Source organism: Periplaneta americana, chromosome 12 (genome assembly GCF_040183065.1).
Source record: "Periplaneta americana isolate PAMFEO1 chromosome 12, P.americana_PAMFEO1_priV1, whole genome shotgun sequence".
Lineage (NCBI taxonomy): Eukaryota > Metazoa > Arthropoda > Insecta > Blattodea > Blattidae > Periplaneta > Periplaneta americana.
Genome location: NC_091128.1, coordinates 112574152 through 112596261, shown reverse-complemented (window position 1 = coordinate 112596261; position 22110 = coordinate 112574152). Strand labels below are relative to the sequence as shown.

Below are 22110 nucleotides of genomic sequence, written 5' to 3'. Positions count from 1 at the left end.
TTGTGAACTATAAACAAGATATTGGGTTCGGCTCTATAATAATCAGACTGCATTTCTATGGCGCTAATTACAAAGTTGTTATTGATTTGGTTTACCGAATTACGGCATGTGGGTTGAACCGACGTTAGTCTACCATCTGCCGCCCATTCTGCTTCCCGATTCCCCTTTACTTTGGACGCGCCCATACATGTTACGCAATAATGCGATTGTTGTGAGTGCAGTATCGTTTGAGGTACTGTACCTCATGCAATGACTCGCTACTTGACTCTCGAAGAAATAGTGTTTGTGTGCGTGACACATTTTAAGTATGAATCGGTCGCTGGGTCTGTACGGAGATTATTGGAAAAATATCCAAATACTTCACCGCTGACGAGGCAAGTCTAGTGTCATTGGTGCCAGAAGAATAATATTTACAATCAATTCATTAATGTATCAGTCTAATTAACTTACACTTCAAAAAATGGAATTAATGTTGAGTTAGAAGTTACAAGGACTTCAGTGGAAGAACTGGGAAGGGTGAACGAGAACATTACGCGATATTGCTCTTGTGTGGGACGAGAGGATCGACAATTTCAGCATCTCTCATTAGGTAGTGTGTTGCAAATTAACTACGCTGTTACGGTACTAATTCTCGTGGGCGCAATCGCAATCCTCGCCAAGGATCCGCGCGCAGATACATCAGTAAATCAAACCGATACCAATTCTGCACTTTAAAATAAGCAAGAGACGTATTTGAATATGTGTTAATCAACGAAAATAACAATAGTAATTATGAATATAAAGATACAAGAACTACTGATATGTAAAAAACTATTAAATAAAATAGCATAAGTACAGGTAAAATACAGATATAGGAGAATTCGATATTAGGAATTCTTTCATACTACTACTCTGTGATGGAGCAAACAATGTAGGCCTACAGAATCACGTAAGTACAGTTCCTAAAAGGTTAATTTTGCCGTCTCTTCAGTGCTGCCAACTAATACTAGATACCACCAAAGAGGGTAAAATCACAGTGCCATGTACAGTAGTAGTAGTAGTAGTAGTAATAATAATAATAATAATAATAATAATAATAATAATAATAATAATATAGTATTAGCAATAACGATATCTTGTTTGTTTATTTATTTATTTATTTATTTATTTATTTATTTATTTATTTATCTATAACATCTCGACTTTATGTTGGGAGATGTTTTCTAAGTTCAATAATAGAACGTATTCCGAATCTCACCGGTGAGCAATCCGATGGCATCACGGTGTTCCGAATTCCACCGATGACGTCATTGATGCTCCACCGGTGTCGCACCGGTGCCATCAACTTGCAGAGGTGGTGGCAGTCTCCATCAGCCGCCACCAGTGAATCTGATTGGTTCTTGTATAGGGCGGGAATTAGCAGACGAATAACATCGTGCACTGTTGTGTCATGGCGGTGTGTTCTGCTTTAGTTCTGCTGTATTGTTTGTAATGAGCACAACGTAAAAACAATATGTTAATGGCTTATGAGCGAACATGTCAACGGACCCGTTATTACTACCGGTTCAAGAAATAAATTGTTTTTTGCTATCTTTTCTTTGAACGAGATGGGAGTACGAAAATTTCGCAAAATTTTGCTAGCGTAGCACAGACAGTCGTAATACTGTACAGTCGCCATGACAGCCATGACAGCCATCGATCCTTCCAGCAGTTTTGTTCCTTATTTCGCTGCAACGTGACGTCATTGATGCCACCGGCCCGGTGAGATTCGGAATAAGCTGATAGTGAAAGAGTAGGCCTATATTTTCCTCCTGAACCTCTCGCACATTATGTTGGTAATTAGTAGATTAATGCGATCCAATATTAAAATCTATTTTGTCTGACAACATGAAATTCATTGCTTTGACTAAACAGTTTACGATTCACGAAACCTAACCTAAAATGTAGTTTGTTTGATCACGTGAAATGATTAATATAAACTCAGAAAACCGAATACCACTTTGAAATATATGCTTAAGAATACTTACTCCTAATAATTTTGCTATTATAGTTATAATTGCTGTATCTGTGCGCATAATTCCTTCTTCATTATTGTCTTTCTTCAGTTCATTTATGAACTATAGATTCCTGAAGGGTACTCTGAATGCCACACGCTTTCTTCTTTCGAGAAGTCACTGTCATGCTACTATCTTTCTTTGGAATTATTGTAATAAAAATCTAAACACGAAAGAAATTAATTAAAATGTGAAATGGCATTTCTATCAATCACCCGAATGCATGTCTCACACCGTATGTTACATTTATTTTCACTTATACGACTATAATCTTGAATTCTAACCACAACGCAACGCAACACACAAAGTAACTATTATGTATTAATATCAATACTGATATTAGGCCTAATTAATCATTAAATTTCACTATCTTCCAGTAATCGGCTCAGGAATCTAGAACAATTTTAATTTTATAAAATTTCACTACTGTCAACGGCTGTTACTGCTGCCAACGTAACAGTTAGAAAATCACTACCAGTTGTAGTATTTCTCAGTACCGAAATTCGAAACGAAGTTTGCAAAAGAAAATTCAACCTTTAAACTATAAAATCACCATAATCCACTAGCATATGTAGTAATGGGGGGAATATGGTTAGGTTTCACCCTTAGGGTATTAAGTAAGCTGATCCGGACTATAACTGTTGCCTAATCAAGAAATATAACGTCGGCATTGTTTGAAAAAAAGTTTTAATAGCTTATCTTCTAGGCGCATTAGACTCTACTCTTGATAAGGACATTTTATGGATATCAAACAATATCGAGTTTTACATTCAGTACCTCCTCTTGTAAAATTGTGGTAGATAGGTCTATAGGAGAAGCACCAAAGCCCAAAATAAGTGATTTATTAACAAATGGTGATCATTATAAAAGACGTAAACAATTAAATACAGAAGTACTTTTATTAAGTACATTACATTTTAAGTCAAGAAGTCTATAACGGATATTTGGAGAACAAGAACATAATGTAGCACTTAAGCAGTTTAACACCTTTAAAATATTCCTTCTGTACATGAAATAAAACAGACCTCAAACATTTATTTAATATACAGGTAGAATTAACAGTGATTACAATGTAAAACAATATTATTTATGCTAATTCTATGTAGTTACAATCCCGCTATTATACAATTGTACATACATTAATGGATAATGTTAAATTTATATAGTAATTTGTAAACAAGATCGTTAGGTACGGTACCTCATTTAACATATGTTGTTATTGCTCATCATCCATCATATATGTACAGGGAGGGTCAACAAATTTCATTGATTTATGGTTAAATATTGTAACCAAGTACTGCTCATTATTATATCGCAGATAGCGTGTAGCAGTCTGTGTGTTCCCCTCAGGATTCATATACTAACATAATATGCAAATTAATTGCATCCATGGGAAGTTATATATGAGGACGGATCACACTATGTTTAATGGTGGTAAAGATTTACATTCCATACCGTAAATTCACTTTTCTACTCCTGTTTTGGTTCAAGAAATGTCAAAGTGACAGACAGGTTGACGGAGTTCACTCGAATCTGCTGACACAATGTAACTTTCCATTAACTTAATTGCACTGCTTGTTCTTTCAGTCACAAATCCACCAAATATCGAAACAAGTTCTACCATCTATGTCGGTGACGTGACTTTTCGATGAAAGACCACTCTAGAAATCTGCATATTTCAGACCTCTTGGTAGGATACTGAAACAGAAAAGAAAATTGGTATTAATAATCATTAACAAAAATAATAAAATTACAATCCGAAAGTTCAAGCCCTAAAATGAACTAAATATTTTGCTTGTTGTGGTTAAAAATTTAAGAACGGGCACGCACCAATGCATACCATTACATTATATTTCCTAAAATAACAAGAATAAGAATACGAAGAAGCTATGAATAAAATATTTTATTTATTCCCTGCCATTTTAATGAATGCTATTTTACATTTTTAAACACGGTGGTGAATTCTACACTTCAGTGCGTCTCTAAAATATAGTTATTATTGTGAAAAACACATTTAGATCACACTATGTGATTGAGATGCATCCGATAATATTTCCATAAAGAGAGATAAATATTTTGGTATGGTGAAGAAGTTTTCTCTCTGAATTAATTCGTAATTTCTAACATCTCTTTATATCAAGAGTGGATTATTTGATTTTTTTTATTTCAATAGGTTATTTTACGACGCTGTATCAACATCTCAGGTTATTTAGCGTCTGAATGAAATGAAGGTGATAACGACAGCGAAATGAGTCCGGGGTCCAGCACTGAAAGTTACCCAGCATTTGCTCATATTGGGTTGAGAGGAAACCCCGGAAAAATCCTCAACCAGGTAAATTTCCCCGACCGGGATTCGAACGCGGGCCACCTGGTTTCACGGCCAGACACGCTAACCGTTACTCCACAAGTCTGAACTATTATTTGTATTACGCTTGTGACTATGAAGAGCAATAATCGGTCTACCACTGAAAACATTATTATTATTATTATTATTATTATTATTATTATTATTATTATTATTATTATTATTATTGAATATCCGAAATACCAGAATCCTATTTCACTCATAGGTATATTAGGGTTGTAGCTTTAACAATTTAATGTAAATACATTTATGGATTTGTACATTAAAATTTAGCATATACACTATTTACAAAAGATGAAAAATATTTATAGTCATGCTTATTTACAAATACACAGTTACATGGCGTGGAATAGTCAGAGTAAAACTTATTTAAATATGAAATCAAAAGTATCGTTCATATAAGAACAAGGGGCGGTCGAACAAAAGAAAACATATTGAAAAATGGAATCAAAATTGGCGCAAGAGTGAAAAAGTACTAAAGAAATCAGTTTTTTTTTCAACTGTTCAAGATCGATTTTCTTTTAAGTATCTACTGTAAATGCAAATTTTATTCTAAAACGATTATTGATGTTACATGGAAAATCTGGTATATACCTTCAAAGATTTCACATTTTAAATAGTGAAAATTTTAAATGCGGACAAGAGAGTAGTCTTTCAAACATACCATTGGAAACAGTGAAGAATTTCAAACTTAATGGAAGATCAGAATAATCCCAGACTCAACTTTATACTTGGTGTTCGAGGTTCCATTTCCTAATTCATATAGAGATTATAAAGTCTATCTTCCCTTCAGATCCTAGCTTGCTTACGACCATGTGGTGGTGAAATAATTGAAAGCGATAACATGAGACAGCAAAAAAATAGTTCCTTAAATGATGAATACACAGTTAAAGAGTAACAACAAAAATGCCAATATAATATGCAGTTACATGCAACAGATGGTATAAAGGGCATATGTATATTCTCTTCCATAATGAAGTAAGTAGAGGGTCAGAGTTATAGCCCATCATAATGATATTGTTCCTGATTTCAAACTTTGCTTTTGCTCTACTGAAAACTTGCAATTTATGACATTTCCTTTTTACCGCGCACAATAGAATGTTCATCAGCAGAGCTAGAACCAACGAACTTCAGATTAAATAACAAATATATTAATCACCATATCACCAAAAAAATTACCAAGTCTAAATTCTGTTAAATTTGAGTTTCTACTTGAGAACCAGGCTAAAAACGAAGTATGTGAAATGTAGGTAATTAATTTTCAAATTCACTTTTCTCATTGGTAAATTAATCGTGTAATTCGTTCTTTCCTCGATGAAACTTCATTCCCTAATACCTAACCTCTATGACATATTATTTTCATTAGCCCCAGAAACTAATGACTTAATTCCATTTGCAGATTATATAATATGCGGTATATATCTTTTCGTTTTATCGGGAGACAATGTCAATTAATTTTCGCTACAAATGTGAGTGAAACGGGTTCCGAGGGATGCATTAACCCCGTTCAATTTTTTAAAACGCAAATTTCAGGTTCAAGTATTCTCTAATCTTCATTCTTGTTCTGGGAAACGCTTGATAACATAAAAGACCGGAATTGATGTTGACCAATTCCACAACATTTAATTGAAGAGTTCAGAGCCATAGTGGGCCAAGCGCCATTTATTAAAAACTGAGAAAACAAGGGTTAAAATTAAGTGATTACCATAATTTAAGAAAATATATGGCAAGTAATATAAAGCATGCACACTAAAACTAAATTATATGTCAATCTTCATTAAACTATGGTATTAAATTAACTTTAACCCTCGTTTTCTCAGTTTTAAATAAATGGCGCTTGGCTACTATGGCTGAACCCTTCAATTAATCTTGAACTACGAGTGTACTAGCGATCCTATTACCCGGCTTTGAAACTACATTGTTTTGCTGTTTTGCTATTAGATCTATGCAACATGCAATACATATCAGTACCTTAAGAACAATATATTTTGCACACTTCCACGCGGCAATTAGTTTTTGGAATAACATTCTTGAAAAATTCTACAGATGGTAACACTAAAAAGTAATTATAAAAATAGTATGTGACAAATCTAGGGAATCGTGTAGGACCAATTTTCAAAATAACTACAAATAATAGGCCTACCCATGGCTTGTCAATATACATTTTCATTAATAAACTTACTTGTATATTAATTGTGAAAACTTTGTAACTGATTCAATTATTCATAGCATAAATACTCGTCAAAATTACTTTCATACCGCATCGGCAAGTCTATCGTGCTATCAAAAAGGAGTGCGTTATACTATGGCAGTAAACATTTTTAATAGTCTCACTATGGATATAAAAAATCAAATTCAAAACATAAGATTATATAGGGCCAAATTAAAGAAGAACCTAAATTCTCACGCCTTCTATTCTATAGGTGAATTCATGACATTCAACAACGCTGCATGAATATTTTGACGGTCCAGTTCAAAAGGAAAATTTTAAATTTTTTTATAAACCTGTATTTTAAAGCTCTATGTTGCTATAGAAAATCAAAGAATCGTTGAAATTACTCTCGATTCTGTTATTGATGTTTCATAATATATTATAAATTTCAAATTAGAGTGTTTTAATTGGATTAACACAGCAAAATGAAGCTTTAAAATGCAGGTTCCTCAAAACGTCTAGAAAGGGAAAGTGACGAAATGAGTATGCGTATAAACAAACAAGTCAGTGTCAGAAATTAACAATACATTTCCAATAAATTGCATTTCATTTGCCAATACATGTTGACTGAGACTTTTTTGTGCATATTAGTGCGGGCGTTTCATCCTTGCAATTTTTTACCATCGCACTTATGAGACATACTGTATACATAATGTTAAACAGTTTCAAATAAAGAAATAATACATATAGCCTTCTATGAAATGCTGCTGTGGACAGGATGCTTAATATTATCGTTAAACTGATTAGGGTCAAGTTGCCTAATTCCGTGATACTCCTAATTCCGTGATACGTTTTTTCCACTGAATGTCACGGGGTTGGGTATCTTGCTAGGAAGTTCACCGATGTCTCAACTGTAGGCGAAAGATACACTCTTTCGAAAAAGATGTCTGGCGCTATGGTCGAACGGCAAAGCTTTGACTGGCATTCAATTTTAAAAAAGTATCACGGAAATAGGCAACTTTACCCTACTACTAAAATACGAGTTAGATGGTCCTAATAATCTTAAATTGATAAATATTTAACTCACAAATTTTTAATACAAACACTTTGACAAACAATACTGCAAGTAAAAAGTTTAATGTTAGCTACACATAAACAGAATACATAGAAAGACAGTACAATGGACCTCCATCCCTTGCCTAGGATGTTGTAGTCTATGAGACAATGTGCCGGGGGCGTTGCTGGCTCGCCTCTGAGCCCCGGGAATTGAATCCTGGTCCCCAGGTCAAATTAATTAATGTCAATATGTTTATGCCTACGATCTGGGGTTTCATTATTAAATATTGTAATGTATAACAAATATAATTCTTTATATTTTAATATATTTTAATATTTTTACATTTCAAAGAATGTGTGGAACAATTGTAAGAACACTAAAAAATAAAACGTTACCTGAAAAACAACTAAAATTGTATAAAACACTTGCAGTCCCATTACTCACCTATGGCTGCGAAAATTGGACACTAAACAGAAATAACAAGAGAAAATTAGAAAGCAGCGAAATGAAATTTCTTCGAAGTGTTGCAGGCCTCACATTATTAGATAAACAAAAAAGTGAAGATATACGCAATAGATTACAGATATATAATCTTTATGAGCGGGTACAAGCACAAAAACAAAACTGGTACGAACACATCCAACGTATGGAATATTATAGACTTCCTAAAATCCTTCTCAATTACAAACCTACTGGTAGGAGAAGCGCTGGAAGACCTAGAACCCGCTGGATAGATGACATCCTTTGAAGTCGGAACAGGCCTTAAGGCCTATACCCTGAAGTTGAAGAAGAAGAAGAATATCTTAATATTTCTTTTAAATCGAAGAGTTGATTCATAGAGACGGGCTGAAGAATTGTAACTCTTCATTTATACATAATTTTCAACTAAATATGGTATTCAGAGAGTATGAGGAAACTATTAGTGATATATAATTATTTAATTGAAATTACATTGCAATACAATTTGCAATAAGAGATTATGATATGATTAATTTTCACTTAATTTTTTCTTTAATGTTTTTCAACTACAGACGTTATTTAGAGAAGAGCTTTGATTGCAATTCTTTATTCAAAATACAGAGCGATCCAAAAGTCGCGCACTTCTTAATAATACGTTCACATATATTTATAAAGATGAATTTATTAAGTTTATTTACATCAGTTTTCATATGAGTTACATCATTTTTCACAACATATGCTGAAAATGGCAGCCCCGTTCAGAAATGCATGTACGAACTCTTTTTACCACGTTTGCGGCCACATTTTTGAGCACGCGTACATTGATGTTGTTAATCTCTGTTGTTACGCTCCTCTTTAGTTCCCTTCCTTTAAATTAACCCCACAGGAAGAAATCTGGAGACGTCAAATCGGGGGAACGTGGGGACCATAATCCTTGAGAAATGATACGTTCACAAAAAAACTCGTGCAAAATCTGTATGGTTTCATTAGATGTGTGACATGTAGCATTGTCCTCCTGGAACCAACAATCACGTTCATCATTGTCAAGAACCACTGATCCACATTCCCTAAAACGGGCGATTAATCTCGTTATGGTGGAATTGTTAGGCACTACCACATCGGATAATTCTTACGAAATTCGTCTACAACACGTGCTTGAAACCCAGATGTTCCTGAACTATTTCTTAGGCCAAGCATTCCGTCCTTCTGGAAGAACGTCAGGAAAATCTGGGTTAAAAACGACTGGAAAAATAATGTTCAACAATGAAAACTCGTTGCTCTTGGGAAAACGACATGTTTGCGGAGCAATAAACGAAGGACTACTGCAAGCGTCAGTGTATACATACACATCACAATGACGCCTAGATTTGTTGCTGTTAATACCCATGATGCTATCTAGCAGTAGCCGATAGCATTTTCCAACTGCACTACTCAATATAGGCATTTTAATGTGTGCGACTCTTGGATCGCTCTGTACCTTTATTACTGTACAGGACGGAAGAGGATAGATTTAAGAGGTGATTCTAGATATTAAATATTATAACAACATTTTCATCAAACTTTTATTTCAATTAAGCACCGTTAAGCAGAAAAAAAATAGTATTCTCCCAATGTTTGCAGCGCTCTATTGCGATAATGGCCCGAGAGAAATGGCTGATTGCTATATAAGCAGATACGTAAAAATAAGCTAAACAGTTAATGACCTGAATCTTTTTTTGCAAATTAAACCGTTCAGCCATGAATTTAAATTTAATAAATTCGAAAATTGTGACAACAAATCTTGCGACGCAGGGCACTATCGTGCGTCACCGACAGAGTATAGCAATGGGAGAGGGGAATGTAAGGATTGCACACCGCGCTTGCTAGAGTAGCCGTGCTGTTCCCAAATACTTCATAGAAACACAACGATTTGCTCTAAAATGGTGAATATTAGAGAAAACACTTACTCAGGTTTTTCAGATTTTTACTCATGATCTATTACCCGTTTCATTTTGGTGCAGGGGTTACCATCCAACTTGCATAGTCAATTCTGAGGTTTTAAGGTGTGATAATGCTAGTGAATGGTGAAAGAAGAGGAAATGGGAGGAGAAAGAGTTAAATGGTACGCGATCACGCATACTTGCAAAGGAATTAAAGGCTGAGAAAAGGATCTATGTGAGTTCCAAGCCTGTTGGTCACTTGTCTCACTCCGTTTTACACCGTTTCGTTGAAGGCAAATATTTTGAAGGGTAAAAGCCTAAAATTTACCTAACCAATTATTAGTGACTGGCATAATATGAAAAAAAAAAAAATTACCAACATATTAAATTTATTTTGACAAAATATGAAAATGTGAAATATTATATTTCCTTCACAACTGAAACTTCAATTCTGATTTAAAACAAGATTTAAAACCCTAAACCAGACAATTGATTACACTGAACAACAAGTTTTTACTTTTTGTCTTGCTTCGAAATAAAAATAGGTGAATATTACTAATATGTGTACCCTAAATCTGAATTTAAAATCCAAATTGCCCCATCACGCACCATTTTCCGGGGAAAGTGAATTGAATTTTTTATAAAAAACTTTTAATTTTTTTTATTTTTCACTGCTACTGATAAAATTACAACAGACTAAGGATTCAGAATACCTCATAATATTTGAAAATGTTTACTGGATACAAAAATGACGTTACATAGTTTAAAACATAAAAAACACAACAATAAAATTATTTCATGTGTAGAATGAGAAAAATCTCGAAATTTGAACTAATCATTTAAAAAGATTTTCTGGATGACTTCAGTTTATAACCAGACCCGGGACTGTCTTTTACAAGGAACCATCAATAGTCTGCAAGCATGCTGGATGATCATCTTCCTTTATATCGCCTTTCCATTTCAGATATTTCTTGATGAAATCTTTCCCCATTCTGGTCGTTTACCGCTCCAAGATTAGGAGGAAAGAAATCAAAATGAAAATGCAAAAAAGTGTATTTTTGAGAGATATATTACGCTCCATTTTCTCATATGCACTTAACATGGTTTCCACAATTTCGATGTTGTTGTTTGCTCTAGAATTTCCAAGGAAATTTGAGCAAACATCTTTGAAAACGCGCTATGTCATTTTTTCTGTAACGGAAAGTTCTTCCTCAAGCAAAGGATCAGCAATAACTTTGTGAATTTGTGGACCGATGAAAATGTCCTCTTTTAATTTGCCTTCACTCAAACTGGTAAACTTTTCCTTTAAATACTGAAATCCACACCCTTGTTTGTTCATTGCGTAGACCTCACTTTGAACTGTTATGATAGTTACTGAATGGAAGGCACCAATATCCGTTTATTTATTTGAAGTACAAAAGAACATGTCAACAACCATAAGAAATCGGCAATAGGTCATAAACTCCTAAAATGCATTAGCTTTGGTTTACAACCCCCAACTCGCGCCAGATGTTTCCTGGAAGAGCGCTTATCGAAAAGTGAAATCATAGTATATCTTAAAAACCTTACGGATACGAAGAAATGAGATGCATTTTCGGATTCAGTTCACACCAAACCATAAGGGACACAATGTTTTAAGTCCGAGCAAAATTCTTGTTGTTCAGTGTTATTACTTTCAATATTATGTAATAGGAGAAGTTTATAAATGAAATCTCTTACATATTTTTAACTGGTTATTTCACAATGCTTAATCAACTGCGATGATTATCTAGCGTTTGTGTGAAATGAAGATGTCAATTCCAGCGAAATGAGTCCAGGGTCCAGCGCCTAAAGATACCCAGGATTTGCTCTTAATGGGCTGAGGGAGAATCCGAGAAAAAAACTGAACCATGTAACTTGTCCCAACCAGGATTAGAACACAGGCCGCTCTTTACACGATCAGACATGCCAACCTTTATTTCACAGAAGTTGGTTCTCATATATTTTCTAGATTAATAAATTATTCACTTTTGTATAACAGTTTATACATGTAACAATATCCATAAACTGAGAAATATAAGACAGTTACATGTCTTAAATGTCGGTTATGCTAGAACATAAGACTGAAATATACTCGTTTATCTTTGCATAAATTTAATATTGGCAAGATTAATTGGACCTATACACCCAAAGCTAGAAAATTATATACAAAAATACGAATCAATAGTGAACCAGATATAATAATAGCCTACGCCTTGATTCCTATTTGGGAAAATGTCTAAGAAATCGAAACAAGTAAATATATCTCAGCTGAAAATAATTTATAAAACTGGATTGTCGTCGGCAAGAGAAATAGTCTGATAGTGCCTCTGATACACAGTAGAGGCGCTGTGTCCAAAACTTTACCCGACTCTCCCATAACTGGGGTTTATTTACATTACTGTGGCAGCACTGTTTCATTTCTGTTAATTGAATCACTTGCTTTCAGTCAACTCTGAGCACATTAATAGTACGCAAGGGAATTATGTGTGTTAAATTTGTCCGTTGAATATTTTAACTGTACAGGATGTATAATAATTAAACCGACAAATTTTGGGAACTGAAAGAGAAGTTATTTGAGACATATATTTCTTTTAAGGAGCCCACGGGATATGACGAATAGAAGCATTTGAAATGTGGATATGGAGAGGAATGGAACGTGTGAAGTGGACAGACAGAATAAGAAATGAAGCTGTGTTGGAAAGAGTGGGTGAAGAAAGAATGATGCTGAAACTGATCAGGAAGAGGAAAAGGAATTGGTTGGGTCACTGGCTAATAAGAAACTGCCTACTGAAGGACGCACTGGAAGGAATGGTGAACGGGGGAAGAGTTCGGAGCAGAAGAAGATATTAGATCAGGTATGTCAAAACCCTGCACATTGTGTAGTCGCGCACATTGTACAACTGCCTCTGTGCGATGTGCACTCTCTATCCCCCTGTCTGGAGGGAGTGAATCGCCTTGGAGGGGAACGCGACAGGCTATACAATACCTGCAGCCGCTTTTGTTTCAGTAACACAGTTTCAGTACGAGTGCCGATTTGGCTGTGTCTGTGAATGAGTTATGATAAATAAAGTGAGGAGTTGACAGATAACGGAGAAAAATTACTAACCATATGACATAATTATTATAATGTTTTCCTCAGCCAACAATAATTATTATTTTAAAATGAAAGGCTTTAATCAACCTATGTCGAGGTAATAGTGTTGTGAGGTGACAATTAAGATCAGATTAATAAAGTTCTCAAAATATGATATTGCCAGCGCTTATTTCTTAATCACGGCAAAACGTACTTGACAATGGCGTTGTTTTGGAGTCTGTACTAACACAGCCATCAAAGGTTAGACGACTTACGACTTTCATTTCATAAACTGGTAAGTGATGAGAATATAGTGAGGAATACATGTGAGGCTCTTGAGGTTGTAAGGAGAGAAGAAAACAACTATTTGCAAAGCGGAAAAATTTTCTGGAAAAATATATAATGGCAAATTTTCCATCTCACGTCACAATATTAATTCAATATACTTATATTAATAAATCTTTAAATCTGACATAAAGAGAATATCGTCGCTTCACAGCTTGTGAACTACACTTTTAATTTCTTTGAGTAACGCTCCCAACTTTTCAATACTTGGTCTCAACGTTTTCAAATAAACTATGTGTGAATTTAAATTCTAAGCTTAATTTATATTTATTAATATTAATATTAATATTAATTTATATTGACATACAGGAAAGAAATGATTTCAGTGTAAAAACTTCACAATGTCCTACTGCATGTAATTAATTGGGAGTATAATATTTTCTTCAACATTTGTGTACCAATGGTCACAGTAAATAATAATGCTTGACGAACAATGAAAGAGTAGGGTCTATTACTTTAAAATAATTAGTGCCTACTACGTAAAATGAAATACTTGTTCGTTTCTTGTTGTTTCGAAACTACTGCAATTTTTTTTCTTCAAATGCTGTATAAAAATCATATTAATAAATTATGCTTTACAAACCACTACTTTGTGAAGTATAACTGAGTAAGCCTAAAGTTTCTTGTATTACAATAATTGTCAAATATAGACACTGATAATAACTGTGTTTTTTTCGTTCTGCTAACTATGTTTATAATGTCCAAATGTCTATTTAATCAAACCCTAGCAGCGCAGAATAGAATATTGTACACCCCTCCAGCTAAGAACGGGTAAGAGCAACGCTTGATTGATGTAACCTGCACAGACCGGCGATCCGCGCACATAACTGCACATTTAAGGTAAGCGTTCACTACATCGTATCGCACTCCTCGTACGAATCGCACGCAACGGATATTTTAAGTGCAGTGCGTTTACTGTAACGGCTCCACCGCATCGCCTCATCGGATTCCCCTATCAGCTGTTTAAAACATGACGTCGTACGATATTGACATTACTGAAAGCAGAGGAGTTAAGGTTAGGTCTATTAATTACGTCTGTTAGCGAATAAGAATTTGTAATTGCTTCATGCGTCTTAATTGAAGAGGAAGAAACGAAAGAAATATTGGTTACATAATATATTTGCAAGAAACGACTTGATTACTGTAATGGGAACGCCTCAAATTGTATAATTCTTCGCAATTTTCTACACGCGAAATAAGTTTTCCGTCTGCCATTTTGGCGCGACACTGAACATGGCACAACATAATAGTAACAGTTGACCAATTAAAATTGATTTATTAAAGAAGGCCATGATCGCACGCATCGGAAAAGTTGCCCATCCGAGAAACGTGGACGGATTTGCCGATAGCCGATGCGTCCGATACAATGTAGTGAATGCGGTTACATAACAATTACAGCAAAGATAGTCTTTTTCCGATCCGTGCGATTCGTCCGATGAGGGCGATACGATGTAGTGAACGCTTACCTTTAGAGTCTGATTTCTGACATGCCTGTATTAGACGATAGACGACATTAAGATATATGAATCATATCAGGATACAAAGAGGAAAGCAGAAAATAAGAAAGATTCGAGAAAGTTGGGTTTGCAGTGAAAGACCTGCCCTTGAGCAGAAGAATGAATTAATTATTTAATAGCTTTTCTGATAGCGATACTTGTTGGAAACACCGGAAAGAAATATCATTAAAAAGCCATATCAATAATAGAAGGGTATTATATAGAGCGTTGATGAAATGTCGAAGGCATAAACGGGAGAATATTTATTTTGTCTTCCTTAAATGCAACTGAACCACGGCCGTCATTTGAACTCAGGTCAGCGACCATTGTACGCCGATACTACCAACTGAGCTACCAAAGGAGCAATGTGAAGGTGATAGATAAATTATGAAATGACTTTAGGAGAAACAAGGGCACATTCGAAAAGCCTGTTCCAACACCGTCTTCATCCACCACAAATTCTAATTACGACATTCGGCTCATAGTGAACCTTCGAACGAATTAATCTCCTTTGATATAATGCATTCTCTTCAATAATCCGCATAAAGCTTCAAGAGAGAAGGCTGCGTATTTTATGTCCGACGGAAATGAAATACGACTAGATTCTAAATTCAGAGTGCGGAAAATTCAGACGTAAACCAAAGGTCTTTGAAAACTTATGCTGAGGATTTCATATACCTGCCAATAATTCACGTCGGTAGCATGTGACATAATGTCGGAACTTAATAGAAACGAATGGCAAACGTTGAAAGACTTCCATTAAATGTAACGTTTATGAACGTTTAGATGCAAAGATGTGGCACCAATACTCGCACGGCATATCTGCTTTCTCATAGACGCTTTTGAAATACTGTAGCTAAAAGCTTGTGAAATAATTAAGGTTCACATAATAGCCTACTGTGCCTCAATTCACCCGGAAGTAAAGTTTAATATTACAAAGGCTGTTTGTATTCAAACGTTTCTTATCGGTTCCCTGGTAAGCTTATTATTTATTTCGACATGCAGCAAATCAGAGTTATTCGCTTCTGAGTTATTGCGTACTTTCCTGTAATTCATCCGTGCATTCAATTTTTTTATAGAAGCAAACTGTGTACGGCTTAAAAACGACGTTACATTAAAACTCATGATCTCTAAACAACCTATTTACTTTAACAGGAAGGCAACATTAATTATAGTTAGAATACATTATCATTCGCTTTCTAGTACGTTCTATTAGAAAGAAAGTTAAATAAATAATTACAATTAAAAATTAACGAAGTGGTCATCTCTGAAAAGCCGTAGTAGTATTTATCTTAATATGAAATTAAAATTAATTACAATTAGAATTAATGATTATCCCCTTCTAAATATATTATACTACAAAGGAAGTTAAATAAAGAATTAAGATTGATATTAATGAAGTGTTCATCTGTGAAAATCACAGTAATATTTTCCTTAACAGGAAATTAAAATTAATTACAATTATAATTAATTATCTTTCCCTTCTTAATATGTTATACTACAAAGGAAGTTAAAAAAATAGTTGATTAATATTAACGAAGTGTTCATCTCTGAAAACCATAGTAATATTTACCTTAGGAGAAAATTAAAATTAATTACAATTATAATTAATTATCTTTCCCTTCATAGTATATTATACTACAAAGGAAGTTAAAAAAATAGTTGATTAATATTAACGAAGTGTTCATCTCTGAACACCGTAGTAGTATTTACCTTAAGAGAAAATTAAAATTATTTACAATTATAATTAATTATCTTTCCCTTCATAGTAGATTATACTACAAAGGAAGTTAAAAAAATAGTTCATTAATATTAACGAAGTGTTCATCTCTGAAAACCGTAGTAGTATTTACCTTAAGATAAAATTAAAATTAATTACTATTATAATTAATTATCTTTCCCTTCTTAGTATATTATACTACAAAGGAAGTTAAAAAATAGTTGATTAATATTAACGAAGTGTTCATCTCTGAAAACCGTAGTAGTATTTACCTTAAGAGAAAATTAAAATTAATTACAATTATAATTAATTTTCTTTCCCTTCTTAGTATATTATATTACAAAAGAAGTTAAAAAAATAGTTCATCTGTGAAAACTGTAGTAGGACTTAACTTAACAGGAAATTAAAATTAATTTGAATTAGAATTACTGATCATTCCCTTCTTAATGTATTATACTACAAAGAATTAAATAAAGAATTACAATTAAAATTATTAACCACTTGTTCATCTCTGAACAGCGGCAATGGTTAAACGAAAACAAAAGAATAACTTCAATTAATACTCATCATACACATATCTGTGAATATTATTTTAAATGAAAATAAATTACAAACAATTAATTGCAATTACAGTACAGGTCGCACTTTCTATGTAAATAAAAGATAAAGCAATGAGGCTTATTCAGTTGAGGTGCAACTTGGACTTCCTCCATTGCTGGTATGAATAAATATGATAACATTTCGAAGGTTTGTTTTATTTTAATCTTCAAGAGAACGAAGAAAAAAGATCCTCTAAGGTCGATAGAAATAACTAAATCCACTACACTGAACATCTTGTCTGAATAACTTTTAGTATAACAGGGATGTTAACTGGAGAATTTCAATCAGAAGACTCCTGAAATTTCCGTTCTTGGAGGATCACAGTGTTCTGGATATCACATCGAAGCAGAAGCGGCCCGCAGTTACAAAGGTTGGCAGTTCTGCATGAAAAATAGTGTATTTAGCAAACGCATGCTGTTTATTGCATCTAAATAGGATGACGCGTGTAATTACAGCCCCTTCTCGAAGTTGACTGTGCACCCGAAATTGTACTCCAACCATCCGTGCTCTACACCTTTCCCACCTGGTACAACTAGTCACGTAGTGGAGATGTGCCCCCACATGCTTTTCTAGTTTCTAAGTCAAATTAACTAAAGCCTTCACTCCGGTGTTTGTCCATGTGTTTTCTCCTCTAAACAGAATACACGGGTGGGGGAGAAAGCGTTTTCATGAGCGCAGCAATAAACCAATCGTTTCCATTACACATTTCGGTATTAAAATGACTAGTTGGTACATGATTTCCTTGACTTTTTCCAGAAATTTCAATATTTAAATTTTGTGTAGGACGTCCTCATTTTCATGAGCGCAGCAAAAAACCAATCGTTTCCATTACACATTTCGGTATTAAAATGACTAGTAGGTACATGATTTCCTCGACTTTTTCCAGAAATTTCAGTATTTAAATTTTGTGTAGGACGTCCTCATTTTCATGAACGCAGCAAAAAACCAATCGTTTCCATTGCACATTTCGGTATTAAAATGACTAGTAGGTTACATGATTTCCTCGACTTTTTCCAGAAATTTCAATATTTAAATTTTGTGTAGGTCTTAATTTCTTAAGTTAACATGCAATTTCTCTTTTAATTTCGAAGAGAGTTTGTCGATTAAGTTTTCATTTAATTCATTTTTAATATAAAATATTTCCTTAGACACACTGACTAATCACATCACACCACCCACAGTACTATAACAAACTGGAACTGTAATGATATACAGTAGTCCAGAAGCCTATGTGTTCTAACGCAGGTCGTAAAGAGATGAGGGTGTTGGCGGTTCTTTTGTATATTCGGAGAGAGCTGCTTCGGTTGCAGCTCTAATCCAGTCTTATGGGACGGTGAAGAAAACCAGTTTTCTGCTGCCGACTACCCTACGTTGAGCTTCAGGAACTGCCGATCACAGATCCGAAAAGTACACTACAGATAAAATTCTCGAGCAGTTCAAGGCTCCTACAGACAGTAAAAATCTCGAATCGAAGGAGAATGAATTGGAAAAATAAATGAAACAATGAAGTAGATTACATAAAAGCACGTTTTACATTTTTCATTTTTTCAGGTCCATTTAAATGGCGGTTCTACAGCTCTGCAGTTCTTATTGTAGAGCCGCCCCTGCATCGAAGACAGAAATCCTATATTTCCTGTTCATAGCTAATCGATTCCCAGGTTAAAGCATTATAGCCTACTTATACATCAGCGTACTAGTAATAATATCCATGTAGGGTCAAACCAAGTTTCCTTAAAATATTATATTTCTTGTCTTAATGAAAAGTTTCTTCAGTATTAATAGTGACAATATTATTTATCAAATGTACAATATAGTGTGGGAAATTAATGAAAATAATATATTTAATTTATACCAATTTCACCAGAATCTCGCGTCGAACATTTCTGCTAGCATGCATTTTCAGAATCTCTAAATCTCTACAGTTTGCACTGATGGCTGAATGACTGAATCTGCAAGTAGATATTGTGATAATCGTGTGCTATTAAAAAATTTCAAGTGTTATAAACGTCACAGTTATGATCATGTATTAATGAAACGCTGACTTCAAAGTAGATATAGTGACTTAGTCTCAAAGTAGACATTGTGATGATTATATATTAATAAAAAGCTGAGTTTCAAATTGTAGGCTACATAGTGATGATCGTGCATTAATAGAAGTCTCAGTCTCAAACTAGACAATGAAGAGCATGTATTTACTTTTTTTAAATTTACATATAGTGATAATCGTGTACTAATAAAAGTCCCAGTCTCAAGCTAGACATAGTAATGAGCATTTATTAACAAAATATACATATTTTTCAAATTATACATAGTGATGATCGTGTATTAATAAAATGTTTAGCCTTGTAGTAGAAATAGTGATAATCGTGTATTAATGAAAGCTACTGTCTGTATCGAAATATGCATGGCGAAGTTCATGTAGCAATAAAAATCTGAGTATTCAAGTAGAAAAGTAATGATAATATATTAATAATAACCTTAGTCGCCAGACAGGCATATTGACAATCGTGTATTAATAATAAATGGAAAGAATTTATTGAAAGTAGATAGCCTATAATAATAATTGTCAAATGTTTGTTCTCCAAGCAGATTGAGTTTCAATCACGTATTAATGTATTAATATTTGGCTGAGTCTCATACTAGGCAGTTACGATTATGACTTAGTTCCAAAGTAGGCAGTCATTACCGCATCTTTATAAAACACCGAGATTCAAAGTAGATATAATGATGATTGCGTACGAATAAAAGATTTAATCTTTAAGTGGTGTGCACATGGTGATAATCATGCACTCAGAAATGCTATGAATGGAAGTATACATGGTGGAATTCATTTAGTAATAAAATACTGAGTCTTCAGTTAGACACAGTGGTGATAATGTATTAATAAATAGTTTTATTCGCCATGTAGAGATGTTGCTTTTGCATGAATAAATAAAAAGCAACGTCGAAAGAGAAATAGTGATAATTGTGGATATATGAAGGAAAGCATTCCGAGTAGATTCTGTAATAGCCTTATCCTGAATTAACAAAAAGTACACTGTAATTAGACATAGTGACGAACATAAATTAATACAAATAGATCTCCAAAAAGACAATTATGATGGTATTGTGAATTAATAAATAGGTAAGCCTCCAGATAGATACAGTAATGATCGTGAAGTAATAGGTGATTATAATGAATTAATACATAGCTGGTCTTCAAGCAGACGTCATAATGATCGCGAATTAATGAAAAATGCCTCTCTAAACACACCGTCATGATCGTGAATTAAGAAATAGCTGAGTCTCCAAGTATATATTTAATAATTGCGAATTAATGAAAAATAATCTCTCTAAACAAACAGACATTATCGTGAATTAAGAAGTAGCTGAATCTACATGTATACATTTAATGAAAGCAAATTAATGAAAAGTAGCTAGTCTCTTTAAACACACTTATTGTGATTTAAGAAATAGCTGAGTCTCCAAGTATATATTTAATGAACGCGAATTAATGAAAAGTAGCTAGTTTCTCTAAACACACAGTCATGATCGTGAATTAAGAAATAGCTGAGTCTCCAAGCATATATTTAATAATTGCGAATTAATGAAAAATAATCTCTCTAAACAAACAGACATTATCGTGAATTAAGAAATAGCTGAGTCTACATATATACATTTAATGAAAGCGAATTAATGAAAAGTAGCTATTCTCTTTAAACACACTTATTGTGAATTAAGAAATAGCCGAGTCTCCAAGTATACATTTAATGAACGCGAATTAATGAAAAGTAGCTAGTTTCTCTAAACACACAGTCATTATTGTGAATTAAGAAATAGCTGAGTCTCCAAGTATACATTTAGTGATAGCGAATTAATAAACAGTAGACACCGTAACAAGACAGAGTGATGATCTTGAATTCATTAATAGGCGACATAGTAATTATCGTTATAGAATGACTTATAGCCTCTAAAGAGACAATGACGATAGTAAAAAATAGCTGAGTCTTAAAGTACTGTATACAGTAATTAAAGACCGTGATGAGACTGACAATAAAGTAGTATAGTAGTGTTCGCATGTCAATAAATATCTGATTCTCAACTAGATCTAGAGATGATAGTGTATTAAGAAAACGCTTACTCTGTGAAAAGCGAAGCTCGAGTACTTATAAGAGACTGATTCTTCAAATAAACATAGTGAAGTGTATGTACTAATAATACAATTTATTTACTCGCCAAGTAACCTTGTTGTTGAGTGTATGTTACTAAGAAGTTTAGTCTCAGCGTTGAAATAGATATTCTCATAAGTAAATAAGAAGCGATTCTGAATATATTTAAGCCTAGTGATAATCGTGAATTAATAAAAAAAATGATATCACCAAGTATAAAAGTGAAGTCTCTAAGTAGAGAGAGTGAAGACTGTAAATTAATAATAGGCAGAGTCCCAAATTATACGGAGTGGTGATACTGCATTAATAGAATGCTTTCATCAAAGGTTTCATACAATATGTCGTCTTTCTCGATTAGTCAATAGATGAGAACACGATGGTACTACCTTAAAACCAATGCAGCTGCAAGAGAACTATGATTATATGATTATTCTGGAACTGAGTGACGTCAAAAGGAGATATACGAACTACTTCTTCATTCCCGCTGATAAACATAATACACAAATCACTGAACCAGCTGTGCTCAGTGGCACAACTGACATGTGACAACATACGTAATGTACAAACATCCATAATGTCGTGGCATTAATACAAACAGCTAGTGTCCTGTAATGTTCGAACATGAGAGAGGCAACCAAGACATTAGAAACTTCGTCTTATTTCATATGAAAAACTAATACTAAGATCTGAGCTAACATTCTTGAGCGGTTAAAAAATGAAGA

General features: G+C 33.8%; 1 protein-coding gene across 2 annotated transcripts in view; it reads right to left on the bottom strand.

Annotated features, from left to right (window-relative positions):
• Positions 1 to 2864: 2864 nt before the first annotated feature.
• The window catches only part of LOC138710834 (serine-rich adhesin for platelets-like), an 83098-nt gene continuing 63852 nt past the window's right edge, over positions 2865 to 22110 (bottom strand). For both annotated transcript variants that reach the window (XM_069841978.1, XM_069841979.1), the window contains exon 3: positions 2865 to 3731. Coding sequence is in view for 1 of the 2 variants with exons in the window: in XM_069841979.1 (XP_069698080.1) it covers positions 3695 to 3731 (37 nt within the window). In the remaining variant the exon portion in view is untranslated. The remainder of the gene's footprint in view (positions 3732 to 22110) is intronic.